At 37.4% G+C, this 23,845-nt stretch overlaps 2 protein-coding genes across 2 annotated transcripts; both read left to right on the top strand.

The window, feature by feature from the left end:
* Window positions 1–21,130: 21,130 nt before the first annotated feature.
* LOC114825575 (uncharacterized) lies at window positions 21,131–22,751 on the top strand. The gene is given in 2 exon segments (XM_070823074.1): window positions 21,131–21,209; window positions 21,331–22,751. Coding segments are annotated over 2 exon segments (1,500 nt in total).
* Window positions 22,752–22,754: 3 nt separating this feature from the next.
* Window positions 22,755–23,522, top strand: LOC139196736 (uncharacterized). Its single transcript, XM_070823073.1, has one exon. It carries the CDS (start codon window positions 22,755–22,757, stop codon window positions 23,520–23,522), a length of 768 nt encoding a protein of 255 aa, XP_070679174.1.
* Window positions 23,523–23,845: the final 323 nt, after the last annotated feature.

Here is a 23,845-nt window from a genome sequence, read left to right as displayed (position 1 = left end):
TTGATGAAAAGAAAATACCAACAAAAGCTAGGCCAATTCAAATGAGCCAAGAAGTCATGGAATTCTGCTAAACAGAAATTCAAGAACTTCTCAATAAAGGAATAATTAGGAAAAATGAATCACCCTGATCTTGTCCTGTTTTTTATGTCCAGAAAAACGTTGAATTAGAAAGAGGAACTCCTAGGTTAGTCATTAATTACAAACCTCTTAATGAAGTCTTAGAATGGATACAATATCCAATTCCCAACAACAGAGATTTAATTAAGAGACTTAGTCAAGCAGTAATCTTCTCAAAATTTGACATGAAGTCTGGATTTTGGCAGATTCAAATTCATGAGGAGGATAAATACAAAACAACATTTATCACTCCTTTTGGTCATTATGAATGGAATGTAATGCCATTCGGTCTTAAGAATGCACCCAATGATTTTCAAAATATCATGAATGAAATATTTAACCAGTACAGTCACTTCTCAATTGCTTATATTGACGATGTTCTGATTTATTCTAAATCGATAGATGAGCATTGGAAACACTTAAATATGTTTGCTAGGATAATTAAGTCAAATGGATTAGTTGTCTCAGCAACCAAACTTCAGTTTTTCCAAACCAAAATTAGGGTTTTAGGATACAATATCCACCAGTCAACCATTCAGCCAATAGATAGAGTAATTCAGTTTGCAGATAAATTCCCAGATGAAATTACTGACAAAACCCAATTACAGAGATTTCTAGGATCTTTAAGTTATGTTGCAGAATTTTATCCACATCTTAGGCAACAATGCAAACGTTTGTTTGATCGTCTAAAAGAAAATCCCTTATCATGGTCTAATATTCATACTTCCATAGTCAAACAGATCAAGTCACATGTTAAGACATTATCCTGTCTTGGCATTCCAACTCCTAATTCATTCAAGATCGTTGAAACTGATGCCTCTAGAATTGGTTACGTGAGTATTCTCAAATTGTCAATTTCTTCTAGATCTCCTAAACAAATTGTTCATTTTCATTCAAGAGTATGAAATCTACCACAAAGTAATTATTGTACTATTAAGAAAAAAAATATTATTTATAGTATTATGTATTAGTAAATTTTCAGATGATTTATTAAATCAAAAGTTTTTAGTCAGAGTCGATTATAAATCCGCAAAACATGTTTTACAAAAAGATATTCAAAACATAGCATCAAAACAGATTTTTGCACGATGACAAGCTATATTAAGTATTTTTTATTTTGAAATTAAATGCATCAAAGGTAGTCAAAATTGCATCTCTGATTTCCTAATCAGAGAATTTTTGCAGAGGAAAAATGACAGCTAGAAGACATGATCAGATGAGGCTTCTCTGATCAAAGCCAAGTAAGTGGTGATTGAGTTATCATCTTTATAATCACTACATTGCATCAAAACATATTTTTGTACGATGGCAAGCTATATTAAGTATTTTTTTATTTTGAAATCGAATACATCAAAGGTAGTTAAAATTGCATTCCTGATTTCCTAACCAGAGAATTTCTGAAGGGGAAGAATGACAGCAAGAAGACCTGATCAGAGCCAAGTAAGTGGTGATTGAGTTATCATCTTTATAATCACTACATTCTGTTCATCCTTCAGTTTTCATTTATAGTTGGTCTAATTTGTTGACCTTCTAAGTAGGATTGTTTACTCTCAACCCAAACAGTAAGGCGTGTTTCAAATAATAAGTCCAAAGGATTGGCATGAGCGGATCACATGAGCGAAGAGAGAGTTTAGCAGAAGGTAAAGCCAATAAGATTTCTCTATATTGAAAACCTGCATTTTGAGCATTATGAGTTGATTGTTTAGATCTAATTCAATAGCCAGCACTAGCTCTAGATCCAGTTTAAGTAGAATTCCAGACATAGTAAATGAAGAACAAAAATTAGAATTTCAAATAGATGATAGTGTCGACTTTGGAGATTGGAATATCCCCAAGGTTTCTAGTAAAAACATTTACAAAAAGAAATGGTCAGTAGTCTCTTTTAGAAGTGAAAATCACGTCAAAACAGTTGAAAAATCTTATGCTCTTAGTAAAAAACATGAAACTTGTCAGTTGTTCACACCAAAACAAATTAAAACCCATAGAAAAGATGGTTACAATTACATTCACATAGGTCTAGTCTAAATAGCAGTCGAGACCTTAACAAGAAAAGACCTCAATACCTCTATTTTGTTATGCCTCTGAGATGCAACATTCATTGACTTCGGTGATAGCATTCTTGGGATGATTGAGTCAAGTCTTTACAACGGACCAATTCATTTTGATTGTTTCCCAGATCTCATGATAAAGTCTTTCAGATCCCTACATGCTAAAATCATTCACATTACGCATCAAAACTTTAGGGTACCAAGTTCTTGAAGGAGTCCAACCATTAATTTTTAGAGTTTACTGCAAAGTTACAGGAATAAACATGAATTTCCAAGCCTGAGTTAAAAGTCCTAGAGACCACACACTCTTGATACAAACCCATCAAGAAAATGCCAACATCACCAAGAACTATCAAATGGTCAGATATCAGTCTACCTTAAGATTGGTGGTTGATCAATGAAAGCAAACCATGAAGCATACAAAATAGCTTAGTCAACCTAGACAACATAGAATAATATTTTGACGGAACAGTTAAAATCAACTTCAACCGTTTAGCCAGAAAATCTAGTGTCCACTTACACGAGTTGGCCCAGTCACACAAATCTTTAGAGCCAGATTGAAACACTTTTTCTGGATCCACATCAACCGATATGGTGGGTCGAGATCGAGATTTAATCAATTCCTCGGTCAATAAGAAATTAAAATCAGTAGAAACTAGCTCAGTAGTTACTTAACAAGAATGAATTAATGATTTGATCAACATGAAGTTAAAATCAGTAGAAACAACCTCTTAGGTCACTCATCACCGATACCAACCTAACACCCAAAATCAAGGAGAACAAACCTCTCCAACAAAATTTGATTTCGAAGCAAATCAAGTCAACCACCAACTGCTAGTCCTAAACAAACCATTCAAAATTCGATGGAAGAAACTCAATGCTGACATCGAAGCAATATAAAACATTCCCAAAAGAAACACCTTTAGGGAAAAATATACAAAAGAACAAAAATTGGACATTACAGTAAATGGACCAATTTCATGAAAAAAACATAGATTTGAAGTATTTTTCTTCAATTTTGTTAAAAAATATTATGAGTCTGAAAAGAAATTAGAAGTTATCACCAATGAAAATTGGCTTAAAGAAGACAAAACCATAGTCTCTTCTAGTCACCCTCCACAAGAAACAATTTTAATTATAGTTGCAAACACACGTGTACCAGCCACCCCTTTCAAACTTCCCAAAGAAGATGCAGGAGTCAAGCCAATCATTGAACAAAATAATTTCACAAACCAGAGTCTACACACCATAGGAAAACAACTAGATAAAATAGAAACCAAAATAGATAGACTTTCACATTTCAAACCAACAATTAAGGAAAAACCCTTAGTCAACTTCCCAGAAGCCTCATCTAGTACAACAGCCTTGAAAACAATCTCCATAAGTCAAAAAATAGATCAAATGTTACAAGAGTTAAAACAAGAAAAAACAGTCAATGTTTTACAATACTCAGATGAATCTCAACTAGAAACAACTTTTGTAATATGGGATTCAGAAGGTGAGAGTGAAACAAATTCTATTAGAAAAGTAGAAGAAACTTTTCAAAATCTTGAACTAAAACGCATCACAAACAAAAGATTCAACCCAACAACTCTTACCAAAAATTGGTATCCAAGGCCAACACATCCAGATATTCAATTTGAGGAAAGAAACATCCAAAACCAATTCTCAGTCTCGACTGATAAACTCTATGAATGGAACATAGATGGATTATCAGAACAAGAACTTTTGAACAAATTACAACACATCTCCATGGTTGCTAATAGTTATATTACCAATCATAACCTCTGTCAAACCCAAGTTGTCGACCTTTTGGTCACTGGATTTACAAGAATGCTTGATTCCTGGTTGGAAAAACATCTTACTGAACAATCCAGAAATGAAATAAAAAATGCAGTCAAAAGAGATGAAGAAGGAACTCCTATTTTCGATGAACGTATTCGAAGAGGAGTCCCAGATGCGGTCAACACATTACTTTTCACTATCATAGAACATTTCATTGGGACACCTAGTAATGTCACATCGAAGATTCATGACCAACTCATTAACTTAAGATGTCTAACCCTAAACGATTTTAGGTGGTACAAAGATGATTTCGTGGCTACAGTCATACTTAGAGAAGATAGTAATCAACCATTTTGGAAGGAAAATTTCATTAATGGATTACCAAATCTATTTGCCCATAAAATCAGAAACGTTTTAGTTAATGAAGAAGGTATCATACCATATCATACCCTTAAATATGGAAATATTATTAATACTATCCAGAAAGAAGGATTGAAAATGTGTATTGATATGAAAATTACAAAACAAGTCAATAGCCAAATACAAATTAGGAACATTTTGTGAACAATACGGATTACCTCTTATTGCTCCATCCAACAAAAAGAAAAAATCAAAACCCTACAATAGATACCGAAATAGGCACTCCAGTAGGAGACACCCAAACATAACAAATTCAAAAATAAGAATTTTGAAACAAATAAATTTTACAAGAAACCCAAGTTCAACAAGTGGAAGAGGAAACCCTCAGGAAAACTCCACTCCAAAAATCAAGAACAAAAAGAGAATTGCTACCAGTGTGGCAAATTCGGTCATTATGCAAACAAATGTAGAGTCAAGAAAACAATCAATCAGTTGAAAATCTCTGAGGAAGTGAAGACTCAGCTAATCCAATTTTAGAATTAAGAGACACAGACCATAGTCAATCTGAAGACGATTTAGATTTTAATTCATCATCTTCCAGTAATTTCTCAAGTAGTCTTTCATCCCCAACATTAAGATAGGATGCACAGATGCTTGTTGTAAAAAGATTTCAGTTTTCAATAAACAAGAAGATCTTCTTATCGAGTTAATCAACAAAGTATATGACATTGAATTAAAGTCATTTTATTTAAAGAAACTTAAGAAGTTAGTCTCATCTGAAGAAGCCAGTACTAGTCAACCTTAGGTAGCCCCAAAAAATTGTCTTAGCACAACCCTGGAAAGGTTTAATAAGGCTAAAAAAAGAAATTACGGTCAAAGACCTACAAAGGGAAGTCAACAAAATTAAGGAAGAAATTAAGTCCTTAAAATCATAAAACATAGAAATCCGCTCACACCTCAGTAGTATCCAAATACAAGCATTTCTTAGCAATAATGATGAAGAACACAATAGTTCTTCCTCCGACCAAGAATCAGAATCCAAGTCCATAGAAAATCCAACAGAAAACCTAGTTTTAGGTTACTACAAAAAATTCGGATCCAGAAATGGTTTTCTAAAATAAAAATAATAATTAAAGACTTCCAGTTAGAAACAATTGCCTTAATTGACTTAGGTGCGGACTAGAATTGTATTTAAGAAGGTTTAATTCCCACTAAGTATTTTCATAAATCAACAAAAATCCTTAGTGCAACAAACCAGTCCCCAATGCAATTAAAATATGAAATTCCAAAAACTCATCTTTGTCAAAACAATGTTTGTTTTAAAACCCCATTCGTTTGAATAAAAAACATTTCAGACCCAGTCATTCTAGGGCTTCCCTTCATAGCTCTCATGTATCCTTTTAAGGTACACCATAACCATATAACTACCAGATTATTAGGACAAAAAATCACATTTGAATTTTGCACGGAAACAGATCTAAAAAAATTAAGACAATTACAAAAAGATAGTATCTCAAAAACCATCAGTCTAGTCACCAAAAAGTCACAACAAATTAATTTCTTAAAAGAAGAAATTAATTACAAAAGAATTGAAGAACAATTAACAAACAAATCTTTGTTACAAAACATTGACAACTTTCAAAAGAAACTTGTTAATGAAATTTGTTCTAACATTCCCACTGCTTTCTGGCACAGAAAGCAACACATTGTTAAACTTCCTTACAATAAGGAATTTGATGAAAAGAAAATACCAACAAAAGTCAGGCCAATTCAGAAGAGCCAAGAAGTCATGGAATTCGGCAAAACAAAAATTCAAGGAATTCGGCAAAACAAAAATTCAAGAACTTCTCAATAAAGGAATAATCAGGAAAAGTAAATCACCATGGTCTTATCCTGCTTTTTATGTCCAAAAAACACTAAATTAGAAAGAGGAACTCCTAGGTTAGTCATTAATTACAAACTTCTTAATGAAGTCTTGGAATGGATACGATATCCAATTCCTAACAAAAGAGATTTAATTAAAAGACTCAGTCAAGCTGTAAACTTCTCAAAGTTCGACATGAAGTCTGGATTTTGGCATATTCAAATTCATGAGGATGATAAATACAAAACTGCATTTTTCACTCCCTTCAGTCATTATGAATGGAATGTAATGCCACTCGGCCTTAAAAACACACCTACCGAATTTCAGAACATCATGAATGAAATATTTAATCAATACAATCATTTCTCAGTTGTTTATATTGACGATGTTATCATTTATTTCAAATCGATATATGAGCATTCAAAACACAAATATGTTTGCTAGGATAATTAAGTCAAATGGATTAGTTGTCTTAGCAACCAAAATTAAGTTATTCCAGACCAAAATTAGGTTTTTAGGATACAATATCCACAAGTCAACCATTCAGCCAATAGATAGAATAATTCAGTTTGCAGATAAATTCCTAGATGAAATTACTGATAAAACCCAATTACAGAGATTTCTAGGATCTTTAAATTATGTTGCAGAATTTTATCCACATCTTAGGCAACAATGCAAACTTTTGTTTGATTGTCTAAAAGAAAATCCCTTATCATGGTCTAATACTCATACTTCCATAGTCAAACAGATCAAGTCACATGTTAAGACGTTACCCTGTCTTGGCATTCCAATTCTTAATTCATTCAAGATCGTTGAAATTGATGCCTCTAAAATTGGATATGAGAGTATTCTCAAATAGTCAATTTCTTCCGGATCTCCTGAACAAATTGTTCATTTCCATTCAGGAGTATGAAATCTAGCACAAAGTAATTATAGTACTATTAAGAAAGAAATGTTATCTATAGTATTATGTATTAGTAAATTTCAAGCTAATTTATTAAATCAAAAGTTTTTAGTCAGAGTTGATTGTAAATTTGCAGAACACGTTTTACAAAAAGATGTTCAAAACATTGCATCAGAACAGATTTTTGCATGATTTTTATTTTGAAATCGAAAACATCAAAGGTAGTCAAAATTGCATCCCAGATTTCCTAACCAGAGAATTTCTGCAGGGGAAGAATGACAACAAGAAGACATGATCAGAGGAGGCTTCCAGCCACTCTACCACCACCACCAGTAAAACAAGACTCAAGCCTAGATTCTTCATCGACCTTAACCATTACCAACCGTTTCACTCCCTTAGGTTCCATAACAAGAAAGCTTAGGCCAAATTACCAGTCACCACATCCCAATTACCAAACGACATTAGTCAGTCAATATGATCCTTATTCAACCATGACATACCAATCATCATCATCCCAACTAGTCAGTTATAATAAACATCACTGTATGTCAAGAAAACTCTTAGTGAATATCTTTTTAGCATCATTTTCAATCTCAATCAGGAACAAGCACCAAATAAATTAGCCAAAACCATCTTTCCACCTAATTTCCATTATAACCCTACAACACCACACAAAATACTGAAATATTATCAAGCCATTCTCAGCGAAACAGAGTCCATCTCTATCAAACCACTTTAAAACAAAACCATGAAACAAATTTCTATACCATTCTCTTTACATTAGCCGGTTCTTAACTGAAACAGATTGGGGAATCTCCTTATACAAAACCAAACCTCTTCACACCCAATATATCCAGTTACCTAATATTCACTATAATTAATTTGATTACATTGATGCATAGACTAACATTTTCCTCCATTAGACAGAAGACTTTAGTCATTCATGGTTCATTAATTTTGACAAGAGTTTTAGGTTGAACTTTCCTGCATGGTTCCCAAAATGGTGGTCAATCCATGGCCCAACAGTCAATCTCCTATCAGAAGAACTTATGCACGTACTATCCGCCAGTTTTCAACAAAAATTTGACAAAAGCAGATTCAACTACAGAATTACACTTCTCCCAATATCCATGGCCAAATACAAAATCCTGTGGATCTTGAAGTGGAATAATGAATTTGAAATCGGTGAAGTCAACAGAGTCAGATCAATCAAGTTGTAGGTTAAATTCAACCATCAGAGGGTCATCAATTTGGTTCTCTTTGAATTCCCATTACTTCATCTCTAGTCATCCCAGCGCAAACAGTTATGCCAGCTATTCCAACTCAATCATTATCGGACATTAGTCCATCCTCATCCCTAAAAGCAATAGTCAAGTCTCCCAAATCGTTAGGCTCAAAGAAGAATAAAGCCACTCAGCTCCAAGATTTAGCACAACAATTACTTACAGAAGCAGTAATGCTCCGCACTGAAGAGGAAGAAGAAGAAGCTTCAAACTCCGAATCTTCAGATGCGTCCTCACATCAATCAACCAATTCGATAAGTCAAAAAACACAGTCAGCCAAGTGGGTCGACTACCAGGATTCGCAAGACCCTTTTGCATAAGGCCATGTGAACACAGTTAATTACCATGTGAAAATTTAGTCCTATTTCCAAGTCACCATGTGAAATGTTCAGACAATATTTGTATCAATAATTTCGACAAAGCATGGAATCATTCAGTCATTTGCACATACCACAGTAAAAGCATCAATTATTCCAACAAGTTCACTATTCATCAACAATAAAAGCAAATCATTATCCATCCCGTACTTCAACAGTAAAGCAATCAATCATCCAAGTCTCTTTTCCAAGTCTTTATGGAGAGGACTCAGAGAAAGAAAACATCAAGTTAATTTCTATATCTTTTCTTAGTCAAAATTTCTTTGGGTTCACATTGTATTCAAAGAAAAGCATATTGTAATCAACTTAAATTCTCAAATGTCAAGGATGCTTGGGTGCACCAATATCCTTTTCACTAGTCAATTTATTATTTGTTAACTCAATCGTCAGTAAATTAATTGTAAGTCCCAATGTAAGTTTTGCAATAAAACTTATTTTCAAATTATAATTGCATCATTATTTTCATCATCAATATTTTCATAACTACTTATTTTGAATGACATAAAATTCTTACTCACAATCAATTCATCGTGTTGATGCACAAAATCAGTGAGGACTTTGGTACAACAGAAAGTGTTAAGTTTGTGACCTTCACTAGATTGCTCCGGTCATTAGTGTGGATAAGTATGTAAATGGATAGAGATAGGGAAGCAAACACAAGATGTACGTGGTTCACCCAGATTGGCTACGTCCACAAAGTAGAGGAGTTCTCATTAATTGTGAAAGGTTTACACAAGTACATAGGTTCAAACTCTCCTTTAGTGAGTACAAGTGAATGATTTAGTACAAATGACATTAGGAAATATTGTGAGAGAATGATCTTTATTTATAGAATAAAGTTTCTAGTTTCATTCTAACATTGACATGTGTCGTGTTGTGATTGGCTTCTGATGTTGACACGTGTCGTGTTATGATTGGCTTCTGATGTCGACACGTGTCGCGTTATGATTGGCCTTCTGGTTGGAGGGAAACTCTTCTGGGTCCTTGACGGTATAACGTTGACCGGTGCTCAGTAGTTTTGGGATTGGTTAAGTATGGTACAAACAATGTTCTCCTAAGTTCCCGAGTGAGGGAAGCTCCTTAGTTGGGGACTTGCAAGATCCAAGCTATTGAGTAATCATGAAACTTCTAAGTACCGAAGTGTGGTATCATTTTCACTTGCCTTATCTGTCTCATATGTAGATGTGACATCTTCTCTGGAAGAACTTTTCCTCCATCTAGGGCTGGTATCTTTAACCGATGAAGATGCACAAGGTAATGTATCAATTTCACTTAAAGCTTACTTGTAGTTTCGGGCTTGGCCAAGTGCTATACAAACTCTATCGTAGGAGTCCCCCAAGTCGCCGAGCTAGGAGATTTACCAAAGGAGGTAACAGACAAGGTAAGTAATCAGATTTCCAAGCAAGCAACCTAGATCGGAGGTTTGACTTCGGCTTCCGGTTGATTGTTCTCCTTCTCCTTGTGTCGTAAACAGCAACAAAGATAAGGAGAAGCAATTGGAGAAGAGATGATATGAGATACTTTTGCTTTTGAAGAAGTAACTTTCCACAAACTTATTCTTGAACTGGGCTAAAGGGTTTTCTGGTTTCCTTTAGAGTATAAGGCCAACTCAAGAATTTGAGGGTCAAAACAAGTCCATCAAATCTAGAGCACGTTCTACCCTGATGATATGGGATACTTTTGCTATTGACAAAGTAGTGGATGTATCGGCACGTGTTCTGTTACGCTTGTCTCCACATGCTTCCTTATATCCTTCTCACTTGCCCTATCTGTTTCTCAGGTAGATGTGGTATCTTCTCTAGAAGCATAAGATGTTGAAGATGAGTACTCGAGAGCAATGCCAGGTAAGTAATCAAGCAAGGGGTTCCAGGCAGTCAGTTCCTGATTGGAAGCTTGATTCCAAGTGCTGACTGATTGCTCTATTTTTCCTTGTCTTGCAGGTAAGAACAAGGCCAAAGGAAAAGACAAGGAAAAAGCATGATATGGGATACTCTTGCTTTTAACCCTGATGATATGAAATACTCTTGCTCTAGTGTGGCTTGTTTGCAGAGGTATTATCGGGAGGAAAAGAAGCTGAGTATTTCGAGAGACTCTGCTGAGAGTGCCCTCTAGAATGTGAAGAAAAGTTGAGCATTTTTTTTTATTTGCAGGTCTGCCTGGCTATGGAGGATGGAGGTCGACATATATAGGAGTCTCCCTAACAACAAGTAGTAGTGTTATTCCTTTACCCTTCTTGGTCATAGCAATGTAGTGGGAGCTGCAAGCTTCACGTGTTTTAACTTTGTCAGAGCACTTTGAAAAAGTGGTCTGTGGTATCTGGAAAGCTGATGTTACGTGTGAAGATTGCAGACAAGCTTTATCCAAGGAAATCTGGCTCTCGAAGTTCGAAGAACGGTGCCTTTTTGGTTTTTGAATAAGCAATCCTGTCAGGGATCTGGCTCTCGAGATACAGAGAATGGTGCCTCTTCAATTTTTGAGAAAGCAATCCTGTTGGGAGTCTGACTCTTGAGATTCGGAGAGCAGTGTCTCTTCGATTTTTGAGAAAGTAATCCTGTTGGGAGTCTAGCTTTCGAGATTCGAAGGGCGGTGCCTCTTTATTTTTTGAGCACATAATCCTGTTGGGAGTCTGGCTCTCGAGATTCAGAAAGCGGTGCCTTTTGATTTTTGAGAAAGCAATTATGTTGGGAGTCTGTCTTGAGATTCGGAGAGCAGCGTCTCTTCAATTTTTGAGAAAGTAATCATGTTGGGACTGGCTCTCAAGATTCGGAAAGCAGTGTCTCTTCGATTTTTTAGAACGTAATCTTGTTGGGAGTCTGGCTCTCGAGATTCGGAGGGCGGTACCTCTTCAATTTTTGAGCACGTAATCCTGTTGGGAGTCTGGTTTTCGAGATTCGGATAGCAGTGTCTCTTCGATTTTTGAGCAAGCAATCTTGTTGGGAGTGTTTTCTCGAATGTGAGTAAAGGTTGGGCATTTTTACCAGTCTACCTTGCCACGGAGCACGAAGGTTGACACACATTGGGACTTTCTAGTTATTAAGCAGTGGTGCTGTTCCTTTACCCTTGTGGGTAATAGTAGGGTAGCTGGACCTTCAAAATTTATGTGTCTAAACTTTGTCAGAGATCTTTGGCAAAGTTATATGTGGTACCCAATGAGCTGATGTTGCGTGTGGAAAGTGGTGCCTCTTCAATTTTTGAACAAACGGCCATGTTGCCCTTTCTTTTACAAGGGCACCAATTGTGTGCAAGAAGTACATTCAGAGAGTTATTGCTTGTAGGAGTTTTCCCCTTACTTCAGAGATTTATTGCACCTCATTTCTCCTTTATCATTTCTGAGAATGTCTGGCCCATCTGACCGTCGTTTTGACTTGAACTTTGGTGAAGAGGCATCCATGCCTTCTCAAGACAACATATGGTGCCCATACTTCTTATCCTCTACTGGTCCTCTTACCATTGGGGACTCTGTGATGAAGAATGATATGACCGCTGCGGTGGTGGCCAGGAACCTTCTCACTCCCAAAGATAACAGACTACTTTCCAAACGGTCTGATGAGTTAGACGTTAAGGATTCTCTGGCTCTCAGTGTTCAGTGTGCAGGTTATGTATTTAATATGGCCCAACGCTTATTTGCTCAAACCCGCCAAGTTAAATCATTGGCGGCTGAAGTGATAAGTCTCAAACAGGAAATCAGAGGGCTCAAGCATGAGATTAAACAGTTGCACAGGCTCGCACATGACTATGCTACAAACATGAAGAGGAAGCTCGACCAGCTACAGGAATTTGATGGTCAGATTTTACTTGATCATTAGAGATTTATGGGTTTGTTCCGAAGGCATTTATTGCCTTCGTCTTCTGGGGCTGTACTGCGTAATGAAGCTCCAAATGATCGACCTTCGGTGCCTCCTCATTCTGGGGTTCTGCCTAGTACTGAGGCTTCGAATAATCACCCTCTGGTGCCTCCACTTTTTGGGGCTCTGCCGACTGCTGAGACTTCTCCTGAGCAACCTTTGTGAAGGCTCCCTCTTGTTTGTTTATTTTGATTCATGTATATGTACATATTTGTAACTTATTTGAGATATCAATAAACAAGCTTTGCTTCATTTCAACGTATTGTGTTAAATACACCAAGGTTTTCTTCACTAAGTTCTTTGAATTTTTCCTTTTATTGAAGCTTGTATGTTGAAGCTTTGTGAGTGAAACATGTAGGTTTAGGTAGTGCTCCCTTAATTTTCCGAGTGAGAAAAACTTCTCATTTGGAAACTTGAAAAATCCAAGTCACTGAGTGGTCGTGAGACTTCCGAGTATCAAGGTGCAGTAACATATGGTAGGAGTCCCCTAAGTTTCCGGTCGAGGGAGTTGACGAATGAGGCATTTCCTTTCTAAGTGGTAGCCCAAAAATCCTTCTTCATAAATATTTGTTATGAAAGTTGTTAGGCCCAAAGAAGAGGAGGCCTAGACAATTTTTTTTTTTCGAATTTTTTTTTTTTTTTTTGAATTTTGGAATTTTGGAATTTTGGAATTTTGGAATTTTGAAAATATATATATATATATATATATATATATTTTAAAGCTTTGTATGTGAAGCTTTGGTGTTGAAGCTTTGGAGGTGAAGCTTTGAAGTTGAAGCTTTGTTGGGTACCATGAATTGATTTTGCTTCACACTATCTTGATTAAGATAGTGTGAAGCTTTTGTAGGTGAAGCTTTTGTGTTGAAACTTTTGTGGGTGAAGCTTTTGTTGGTGAAGCTTTTCTTGGTAAAGCTTTTGTGGGTGAAGCTTTTGTGGTGGGGGAAGCTTTTGTGGGTGAATCTTTTGTGGTGGGGGAAACTTTTGTGGGTAAAGCTTTTGTTGGTGAAGCTTTTGTGGTGGGGGAAGCTTTTGTGGTGGGGGAAGCTTTTATGGGTGAAGCTTTTGTTGGTGAAGCTTTTAAGCTTTTGTGGTAGGTGAAGCTTTTGTTGGTGATGCTTTTATGGGTGAAGCTTTTGTAGGTGAAGCTTTTATGGGTGAAGCTTTTGTAGGTGAAGCTTTAGAGTTGAAGCTTTGTAGGTGAAGCTTTGGAGTTGAAGCTTTTGTTGGGTACCATGAATTGATTTTGCTTCACACTATCTTGATCAAGATAGTGTGAAGCTTTTGAGAATTTGTAGTTGTCCTCCATTGATGAAGCTTTTGTTAGCACCATAAATTGGTTTTGCTTCACATTGTCTTGATCAAGAGTGTGTGAAGCTTTTGAGAATTATCGTTGAACTCATTTGATGAAGCTCTTGTTGGCACCATAAATTGGTTTTGCTTCACACTGTCTTGATCAAGACTGTGTGAAGCTTTTGAGAATTGTGGTTGCCCTCCATTGATGAAGCTTTTGTTGGCACCATAAATTGATTATGCATTACACTGTCTTGATCAAGAATGTGTGAAACTTTCTACGAGTTATAGTGTTTGCATTGTTACAGAGGGGAAATGTTTGAAGCAGATGCAAGAGGGTTGAATAGCTTGATCTTCGTATCCCATGCACTGAAGTTGTTGTTGGCTTGCAATAAGACTTTATTGGTGACTATAACTCTTGTTGGGCATAAGTGCTCCCCTAGTTGAGTTGTCAAGCTTGAGGGTTTTTGATTATTTATGAATGGAGTTCACATGTACAAGTTGTACCACTCATCTTCTGGTAGGTGGAATGAATGGTGAGTTGCTTTCATCACTTGGTTGGTGGTACGAAAGTGAGTTCCTTTATCACCTTTCATCACATTTCATCACCTGGTTGGTGGCTCGATAATGAGTTTCTTCTTCACCTGGTTGGTGGCATGAATGACAAGTTGCCAAATGATATTAGAGTACGGGTTATACATTTCATCACCTGGTTGGTGGCATGAATGAGAGTACGGGTTGTACATTTCATCACCTGGTTGGTGGCATGAGTGGCAAGTTGCCAAATGATATTAGAGTACTGGTTGTACATTTCATCACCTAGTTGGTGGCATAAAGGAGAGTACGGGTTGTACATTTCATCACCTAGTTTGTGGCATGAAGATTAGTTCCTTCTTCACCTGGTTGGTGGCATGAATGGCAAGTTGCCAAATGATATTAAAGTACGGGTTGTACATTTCATCACCTAGTTGGTAACATGAAGGAGAGTACGGGTTGTACATTTCATCACCTGGTTGATGGCACGAAGATGAGTTCCTTCTTCACCTGGTTGGTGGCATGAGTGGCAAGTTGCCAAATGATATTAGAGTACAGGTTGTACATTTCATCACCTGGTTGGTGGCATGAAAGAGAGTGCGGGTTGTACATTTCATCACTTGGTTGATGGCACGAAAATGAGTTCCTTCTTCACCTGGTTGGTGGCATGAGTGGCAAGTTGCCAAATGATATTAGAGTACGGGTTGTACATTTCATCACCTGGTTGGTGGCATGAAGGAGAGTACGGGTTGTACATTTCATCACCTGTTTGGTGGCATGAAAATGAGTTCCTTCTTCACATTTCATCACCTGGTTGGTGGCATGAAGATGAGTTCCTTCTTCACATTTCATCACCTGGTTGGTGAGAATAAGGGCAAGGTGTCGAGGCACTTTGTAGCAAGTGTCGAAGACACAAAGTATGTTGAACCCTTTCGAAGCACAGTTGGCTTATGTATGGATGTGTTAAAATGTATGATGTTTATGTATGAATGTGTTGGAATGTATAATGTTTATGTATGAATGTGTTGGAATGTTTAATGTTTATGTATGAATGTGTTGGAATGTATAATGTTTATGTTGATTAATATGAGTGATGTTTATGAATGTTTTGTTATGCATGAAGGGATCCATGCTTTTGATATGTGAACCATGTTGGTTGTAACACCTAGTATCACATACTTTGTGTCAAAGTACGCATGTTGAAGCTCTGAGTTGGAGTATAAGGGTAGGTCAGCGTAGACCAAGTGTTCTAGTGCTAGGAACGTAAAAGACTCAGAAGAAGTTATCTGAATTCCCTCTTCTTTAAATATTTGCCGAATGGCTTGTGTGATAAAAGATCTCAAGCGGTTAAGAGTAAAAACATTTGTAATGTGTATGCCTTCTTATAATAACATTTCTTTCAGTACCTAGTCCTCTATTTTGAAAGAGTGAGGCTTAGCCCTATAGTCATAATAGTCGACGGTACGTTCACCCCTGGTTGTCTTGATACAAACTTTTATCCCTCTTGTTGTAATGGGCTTGCTGAGAGTAAAAATCCTTCCTCTTACCAAGAGACAGATACGTTTGGTGACTTAGCGAGTAGCTAAATGAGGTAGGAGATGATGCAATGGGTGTCTATATGGCCAATATCTCCTCACTTGGTAGAACTTGACTTCCACTTCCCATTTTTTGATAGGGGTTAACCATATGGGGGTTCCCTTGGTATGTCCTTGCTTCGGCGGAGGTGTGGTTGTAAGCCTGTACCATCACTTCAGAGTAAGTCTTCCAAGTGTTGGCATTGATCATGTACTTAAAAAAAAATCACGTAGGCCTGCCGTGAAGGCCTTAAGGCGGTCTTGTCATCTGCCTCAACGCAGGGAGAATACTTATGGCTGAAGCGACCGGCATACTCTCGTAGTGACTCGTCCGGCTTCTGGCGAATAGTGTACAAGTCATCTGCAGAATGCAAGTGATCAGTCTGGAAGATGTTTTGAGAGAGAAACAGTTTCCTCAATTCCTCAAATGAGTCTACTGTCTCAGGTGGAAGACGGCAATACCAGTTTAGAGCTTTGCCAGAGAGGGTGGAAGGGAAGAGAAGACATCGCTCTTCGTCGGTGTGCATCTGATATGCCATGGTGAACTCAAAGAGGTTAAGGTGTTCAATTGGGTCATCCATTCCAGTATAGAGTTGTAAACCAAGCTTTTGTTTTGTTGTCTTCGTTTGAAGGGGGTGTCGATGATCCTTCTTATGAGAGGGCCAGGCCTGGGTTGGTTCCAGTCAGGTATCTCGGCCTGACGTTCGACCTTCAACTTGTTTACTTCCTCAATGAGCTGTAGGATAAGGGGGTCCTGAGTAGAGTCATGTACCACTGGAATTTTCTTTTGTAAGTCTTCATCGCCTCTTGGAAGTAGGAAAGTTTGAGCAAGGACGTGTGGTTTTTTCTTGGACGTGTCGTACTTACTTCTAGGATGAATCTGTCGGAATACCTCAGAGTCCCCTGTACCTTCATGTTCCTCTGGGACCTGTCGTTTCTTCCCTAGATTGGCAGCTGGCCTGGATCATAGGAGGGGACCGAGTCTTTCAAAAACCCTTGGGTCATTGATCTTCGAGCATATGTGGAGGGGATTCTCTCGACGTTGCTTTAGAAAGTCTCGGCAGTCACGATAAACGGCTTTCGATCCTTCCAACCTTTCTGCAAGGAGGTGTCTTCTTCCACTTCTTCTACTTCGGGTCAAACATCTGGGTTGAGAGAAGCTTCATTTTGATCAATGTTTTAATGATTAGCTCGCTCCTCATCAAGGATACTGATGTCGAAGGGAGGTGACCATCCATGTTGCGGGGCATCCAAATGATGGTTGATGTCCATAGGGGCAACGAGCTCGCATGTTTGAGTACGCCTAGTTTCGTGGAGGGTCTCAAAGAGCTTCTCATACTGCTCCTGGAAGACCTTATTTTTCTTTGCTATCTTGTTGTTCTGAGCTTTTAGCTCATTGACTTTAGCTTGAAGAGCAACCCTTTTTCCTTCATTCTTTCATTCCTTCACACTAGGTGTAAGAGAGGTGTCATTCTGTGTGTTATAGCTTCCTTCGCTCCCCATGTGGGAGAGGGATGCCTGGTCAAAAAAGAGTGTACGAATGGTGGAAACCAGCTTGGCAAAGCTGAAGAGAGTGGGAATAAGTGTCGTTCCCACAGACGGCGCCAAATGTTGATGCATAAAATCAATGGGGACATTGGTACAATAGAAAGTGTTAAGTTTGTGACCTTCGCTAGATTGCTCCAGTCATTAGTGTGGATAAGTATGTAAATGGATAGAGGTAGGGAAGCAAACACAAGATGTACGTGGTTCACCTAGATTGGCTACGTCCACGGAGTAGAGGAGTTCTTATTAATTGTGAAGGGTTTACACAAGTACATAGGTTCAAGCTCTCATTTAGTGAGTACAAGTGAATGATTTAGTACAAATGACATTAGGAAATATTGTGAGAGAATGATCTCTATTTATAGAAGAGAGTTTCTAGTTTCATTCTGACATTGACACGTGTCGTGTTATGATTGGCTTCTGATGTTGACACGTGTCGCGCTATGATTGGCTTCTGATGTCGACACGTGTCACGCTGTGATTGGCCTCCTAGTGGGAGGGAAACTCTTTTGGATCCTTGACATTTCGGGATTGGTCAAGTATGGTACAAACACATCGAATATCTTAAATTCAAGGTAAACACATATGACTCATTCATTTAGTTTTTGGTAAATTACATAGTAACCCCTCAGGTTTAAGGTCTATTACAACCTCATACAACATCTTTAAAACATTTCACTTTCATACCTCACTTACTATTTTATTTCAATATAGTACCTCTGTTACATTTTCCATCCATTGATCTGTTAAGTGCTGACGTGGCTGCCACCTGTGTGCCACGTGGCAAAAAAAATTGAATCTTCTTAAAAAAAAAACCTATATTTTTCCCGATTAAGGCATATAGAAACCCTTCTCTCTCTTCCTCAGTCGTTCTTTCTCTTTCGAATACTCAGAGAAGTCCAATTTCTAGGGTTTTTTTGTTGCTTTCCTTCTCTGTCTCCTACCCATTGGGATCACGATCAATCTTCCTTAGATGTACTCAAATCATACGACATGTCGCTAAGGCCGAGCACGAGGACCGAGGTTCGTCTGAACAACTACAAGGTGGCGGTAGACGCCGATGAGGGTCGTCGCAGAAGAGAGGACAACATGGTGGAGATCCGGAAGAACAAAGGAGAAGAGAGCTTGCTGAAGAAGCGTCGCGAAGGCTTTCAAGCCCAACAATTCGCGCCATATCTCCAGCCATCAAATCTCAAGAAGAAGGTAATAATTTTGCGAGGGTTTTTGTCGCTGTTCTCTTTAATTGTGGGTTTGAATGGATTCGATATTGGACATTTAGGGTTTGATTTGATGTTTTGAGCAATAGGTTAAGGTAAAATTCATCTTATTGGTACTTATGTGGGTTTGTATATGATTGCAGTTAGAGAGTCTACCTGCCATTGCGAACTCATCTGCAACCCATCTTCCTCGACCTTCATCCACTCCGTCTCCTCCCTCTAAGCTTTGCAACTCCTGCAAGATCCGGTCGGGTTGAAAACCGGGTCAGATTGCTGGTAGCAATAGGAGCAGGGGTCGCACTGGAGCCAGTTGAGGCGGGAATCGCACAACGAGCCGGTGAGGTGGGAACCGCAGAAAAAAAAACAGGCGAGGGTCGCTGACTGTGAAGGGAGGCCGGCGATGGTCCATTTAGGAATTTGTGGGTGTGGATTGAGGGTTTTAGGGGGGGGGTGGGAAAAGTGGGTTTTGGGGTGCGGAGAGAAAAGTTGGGGGGTTTGGATCATTGGATTTGATCGGCAACGGAGGGAGAAGACGGGAAACAACAGAGAAATGCATAGGGGGGTTGCGGGTTTCTAGGTTTGTTATGGGGTAGGGGGTTTCTGGGTTTGCTTAGGGGGTGCGGGGTTGCGAGTTTCAGTTTTTTTTTTTTTTAGAAAATTAAGGTTTAAAAAAAAAAAATTTACCACGTGGCGCATATTTGGCAGCCACATGGCATAAATGTGGCAGCCACATCAACACTTAACAGATCAATGGATGGAAAATGTAACAGAGGTATTATTTTGAAATAAAATAGTACTTGACGTATGAAAGTGAAATGTTTTAAAGATGTTGTATGAGATTGTAATAGACCTTAAACTTGAGGGGTTACTATGTAATTTACCCTTTAGTTTTTCTTATTCATTTATAATAGTTGGTTTCATGGTTTGTTCAATCCTGGCTATCCAGCACATCACATCAAATCTTTAGTCTCACTAGTTCCGCCCCATTTGGTGTGTGTGTGTGTGTGCGTGTGTGCCCCATTTGGTTTGTGTGTGTGTGTGTGCCCCATTTGGTGTGTGTGTGTGTGCGTGTGTGTGTGTGCATGTGCGTGCGTGCGTGTGTACATGCGTGCATGCTTGCGTGCGTGTGTGTGTGTGTGCATGCATGTACGTGTGTGTGTGCAGTGCCGGTCCTGGGAGTAGCATGATTAGGCGGGCGCTTAGGGCCCCCACTTCGGGGGGGGGGCCCCAAATATATATATATATAAGTGTTATTGACACTTTAAAAATCTCGTCATACACTTTTTACAAGTATATTTTTTTTTCCAAATATAGAAAATTTGGAACGTACTCCACTAGAATTTTGGAATGCCAATAACAATTATATATATATATATATATATATTGTAGTTTGAGTAAAATATCTAAATATGAAATTATAAAAAATAAAAAAAATTTGGAACTTGGTGTGCAACTTTTGGCCTCGGAAAGGGCCGGAAGGCCTAAAATATTTCTTAAGTACGTGTATATATATATAATAATATATATATATATTTTTAGAGTTTGAATTTAATAAAATATTTAAGTATAAAATCATATAATAGTCTTGAAAGTTGAAACTTGGTGTACAAAGTGTCTTGGGTGGGGTGCAGAGCTTCAGCAACAATTCAACCATTTTCTTTGCAGAGCTTCAGTTCTTTCCCACTTGCGGAGGATAGGTAACCTCACTGATCAATGCTTCTCTTCTCTTATGCCTTTTTTTTTCTATAATTTAATTTGTGAGTGTTTGTAAATATAATTAGGATTTTCGATTTTTCTAGGGTTTAAGATTTTTATTTTAATGCTTATTGTTTATGCGAAATCAGAGTATTCACTTGTCAAGTGTCTATATTGTAGTTATAAAATTCGAATTTGTGGATGCACGTAACAAAGTGGTTAAATCCCTTCAAGATGATAATTGGATTATGGATGCACTTAACAAGGTTGGTTACTTTTGCTTCCTAACTAGTTTTGGTTCAAGATAATTCAAAGTTTCGATATTGAATTTTACTGTATTTCTTATGCACCTCGTTTTGTGTTGTGTCATTTGTATCAAACTTTTGTGTTGGGTAGTGGGTGAAATTTGAATTTTAGTTTGTTTCTCAGTCAATTTGTTGTTTACAAAATATTGAGTTGATTATTGATTGTGGGGTTGTGATTTCCTAATTGAAAAAGAGTTGATTATCATGCCTCCTATTAGAAATAGTAAGCCCACTAACAGAAACATAAAGTATCTCTCGGGTCTCAAAAAAGAAGAAATAAGGAAAAGGAAGAAGCATTAATAAAGTCTCAGGCTGGATCTCTTAGTAAGTTTTTCAAGAAACAAGATGACAGTTCAGTGAATGAGGAACAAGGGAATCATGACAATAATGGGGAAAAAAGATGAATTCATGATTAAGACTAATAACGAAGAGCAAGATGAGCAATGTGAGCCTATATCTGACGATGGTACGTAGTAAATAGTAAGAAGATGAACCTTTGATTGAGACTGACATTGAAGAACATGATCAAGCTAATGAGAATGGTAAAGATAATGAAATTGTCTTTCCTTTGAATATTGATGATCCAGGGAATTGGGATAAGATTGATCAAAATCTTAGGGGCATGTTAGTGGAAAGAGGTCCAAAAAGAGTTGATGATGTTGCATTTCCAAAAGATAATTCAGATAGGTATTTTTCTTCTGTACATTACATTAGAAAATTGCCTAATGGGGAGACGCAAGATAGGAAGTGGCTAGTGTACTCATGTTCTTTGGATACAGTATTTTGTTTTTGTTGCAAGTTATTCAAGCAAATTGGAATCAAGACTTACTTGGATAATGAGGGTTTTAAAGATTGGAAGAATATTAGTCACAGACTTACAACTCATGAAACTAGCAAGGAACACATTCACTACATGAATGAATGGATTTAATTGGAAAGAAGATTGCAAAAATGTAAAACAATTGATGCAAGTGTGCAGCAACAAATCAGCAAAAAGAAAGAACATTGGAGACAAGTGTTACGGAGGATAATTGCTGTTGTGAAAAGACTTGCAAAAGTTACTTTGGCATTTTGTGGAGACAATGAGAAGCTGTATGAAGAGAATAATGGAATTTTTTTAAATGTGATTGAAATGATTGTTGAATTTGATCCTACAATGCAAGAGCACATTCGGCGTATTGATACACATGAGACTCATTACCATTATCTTGGTCACAAGACTCAAAATGAATTGATACAACTGTTGGCAAGTGAGGTCAAAAGTGAAATCATAGCAAGAATCAAAGAAGTAAAGTATTTTTCAGTGATACTTGATTGCACTCTAGATGCCAGTCACGAAGATCAAATGTCTCTTATAATAAGGTGTGTGGATGTTACAAAAACTCCAATAAAGGTTGAAGAATTCTTGGAATTTCTAAATGTACATGACTCAACAGAGCGTGCACTATTTGATGTGCTTTTAGGTGCATTGAGCACTCTTGAACTTGATGTTGATGAAATAAGGGGACAAAGTTATGACAATGGTTCAAATATGAAAGGCAAAAATAAAGGCGTGCAAAGCAGAGTACTTGAAACAAATCCTAGAGCATTCTACACTCCATGTGGCTGTCATAGCCTTAATCTTGCACTTTGTGATATGGTCAACTGTTGTCCTAAAGCTATGTCTTTTTTTGGAGTGGTACAACGTATATATACATTATTCTCATCCTCAACAAAGCGATGGAAAGTTTTTACAGATCATGTGCAAGGAAGTCACACCCTCAAACCATTGTCACAAACTCGTTGGGAAAGTCATATTGAAAGTGTTAAACCCATAAGAGAAAGTGCTCAACAGATAAGAGATGCTTTGATTCACTTGGCAAATACTAGTGAAGATCATAAGTCAAAGAGTGAAGCCAAATCCCTAGCAATCCATGAGCTGGAGAATTTTGAGTTCTTGTTAGGTATGATTATTTGGCATGAATTGTTGTTTGCTATTAATACTGTTAGCAAAACTCTTCAAAAATAAGACATGCATATTGATGTTGCTATTGATCAATTGAAAGGGCTTATATCTGTTCTTGATCGGTATAGAGAAACTGGATTTGAAGAGGCAATGAATGAAGTTAAGAAAATAGCAAGTGAGATGGAGATTGAGATTGTTTTTAGTGAGAAACGCATCATTCAAAGAAAGAAACAGTTTAATGAAAGTGCCAGTGAAGTGGCAACACAATCAGCAATTGAAGCTTTTAGAGTTAATTACTTCATTTATATAGTTGATCAAGCTCGAACTACACTTTATATCAGGTTTGAACAATTTCAGAAATACGAAGAAACTTTTGGGCTTTTGTTTAATTTGAAGAAGTTAAAAGATGTAGACAATGATAGCTTGAAGAGTTTTTGTATCAATCTTGAAGGATTTCTGAAACATGGTGAGCATTCTGATATTGATGGAAAGGACTTATTTATAAAGCTAAGAATCTTGAGAGAAACTTTGCCGAAGGAAATAAATCGGGCAATGGAAGTGCTGAAATATACAAGACAAATGGATGGTTGTTTCCCGAATGCATGGGTTGCTTATCGTATTTTGTTAACCATACGAGTTACAGTTGCCTCTGCAGAAAGAAGTTTCTCAAAATTAAAGTTGATCAAATCGTATCTTCGATCAACTATGTCACAAGAAAGATTGAATGGGTTAGCTATTTTGTCAATTGAAAAAGAATTGGTTGAAAAGTTAGATTACGTAAACTTAATTAGTACATTTGCGTCTAAAAACCCGAGACGTGTAATATTTAAGTAATGTTTGCATATCTTTCTTCTTTGGATATGAATTTTAATGATTTTTTATGTAGAAATGAAAATTTTCATGTATTTAGCGAAACCTTTTCTTATACATATAAATGTACAACAAGTCGGGTGTCAAAGAACTTTAGAGCCCCCATTTGAAGGCTCGCCTAGGGCCTCCAATTTCTCAGGGCCGGGCCTCTGTGTGTGTGCATGCGAGTGCGTGTGCGTGTGCGTGTGTGTGTGCGTGTAGGAGGCCTTTGAGGGAAATGATCCTCATTCTAAAAAAATGGAGATTAGTTGCGAGTCACACCACATCGAACTTCAATGATTCGAACC

This window comes from Malus domestica, chromosome 06 (assembly GCF_042453785.1).
Source record: "Malus domestica chromosome 06, GDT2T_hap1".
Lineage (NCBI taxonomy): Eukaryota > Viridiplantae > Streptophyta > Magnoliopsida > Rosales > Rosaceae > Malus > Malus domestica.
The sequence above is the reverse complement of the archived record's forward strand: the minus strand, read 5'-3'. Positions and strand labels throughout refer to the sequence as shown.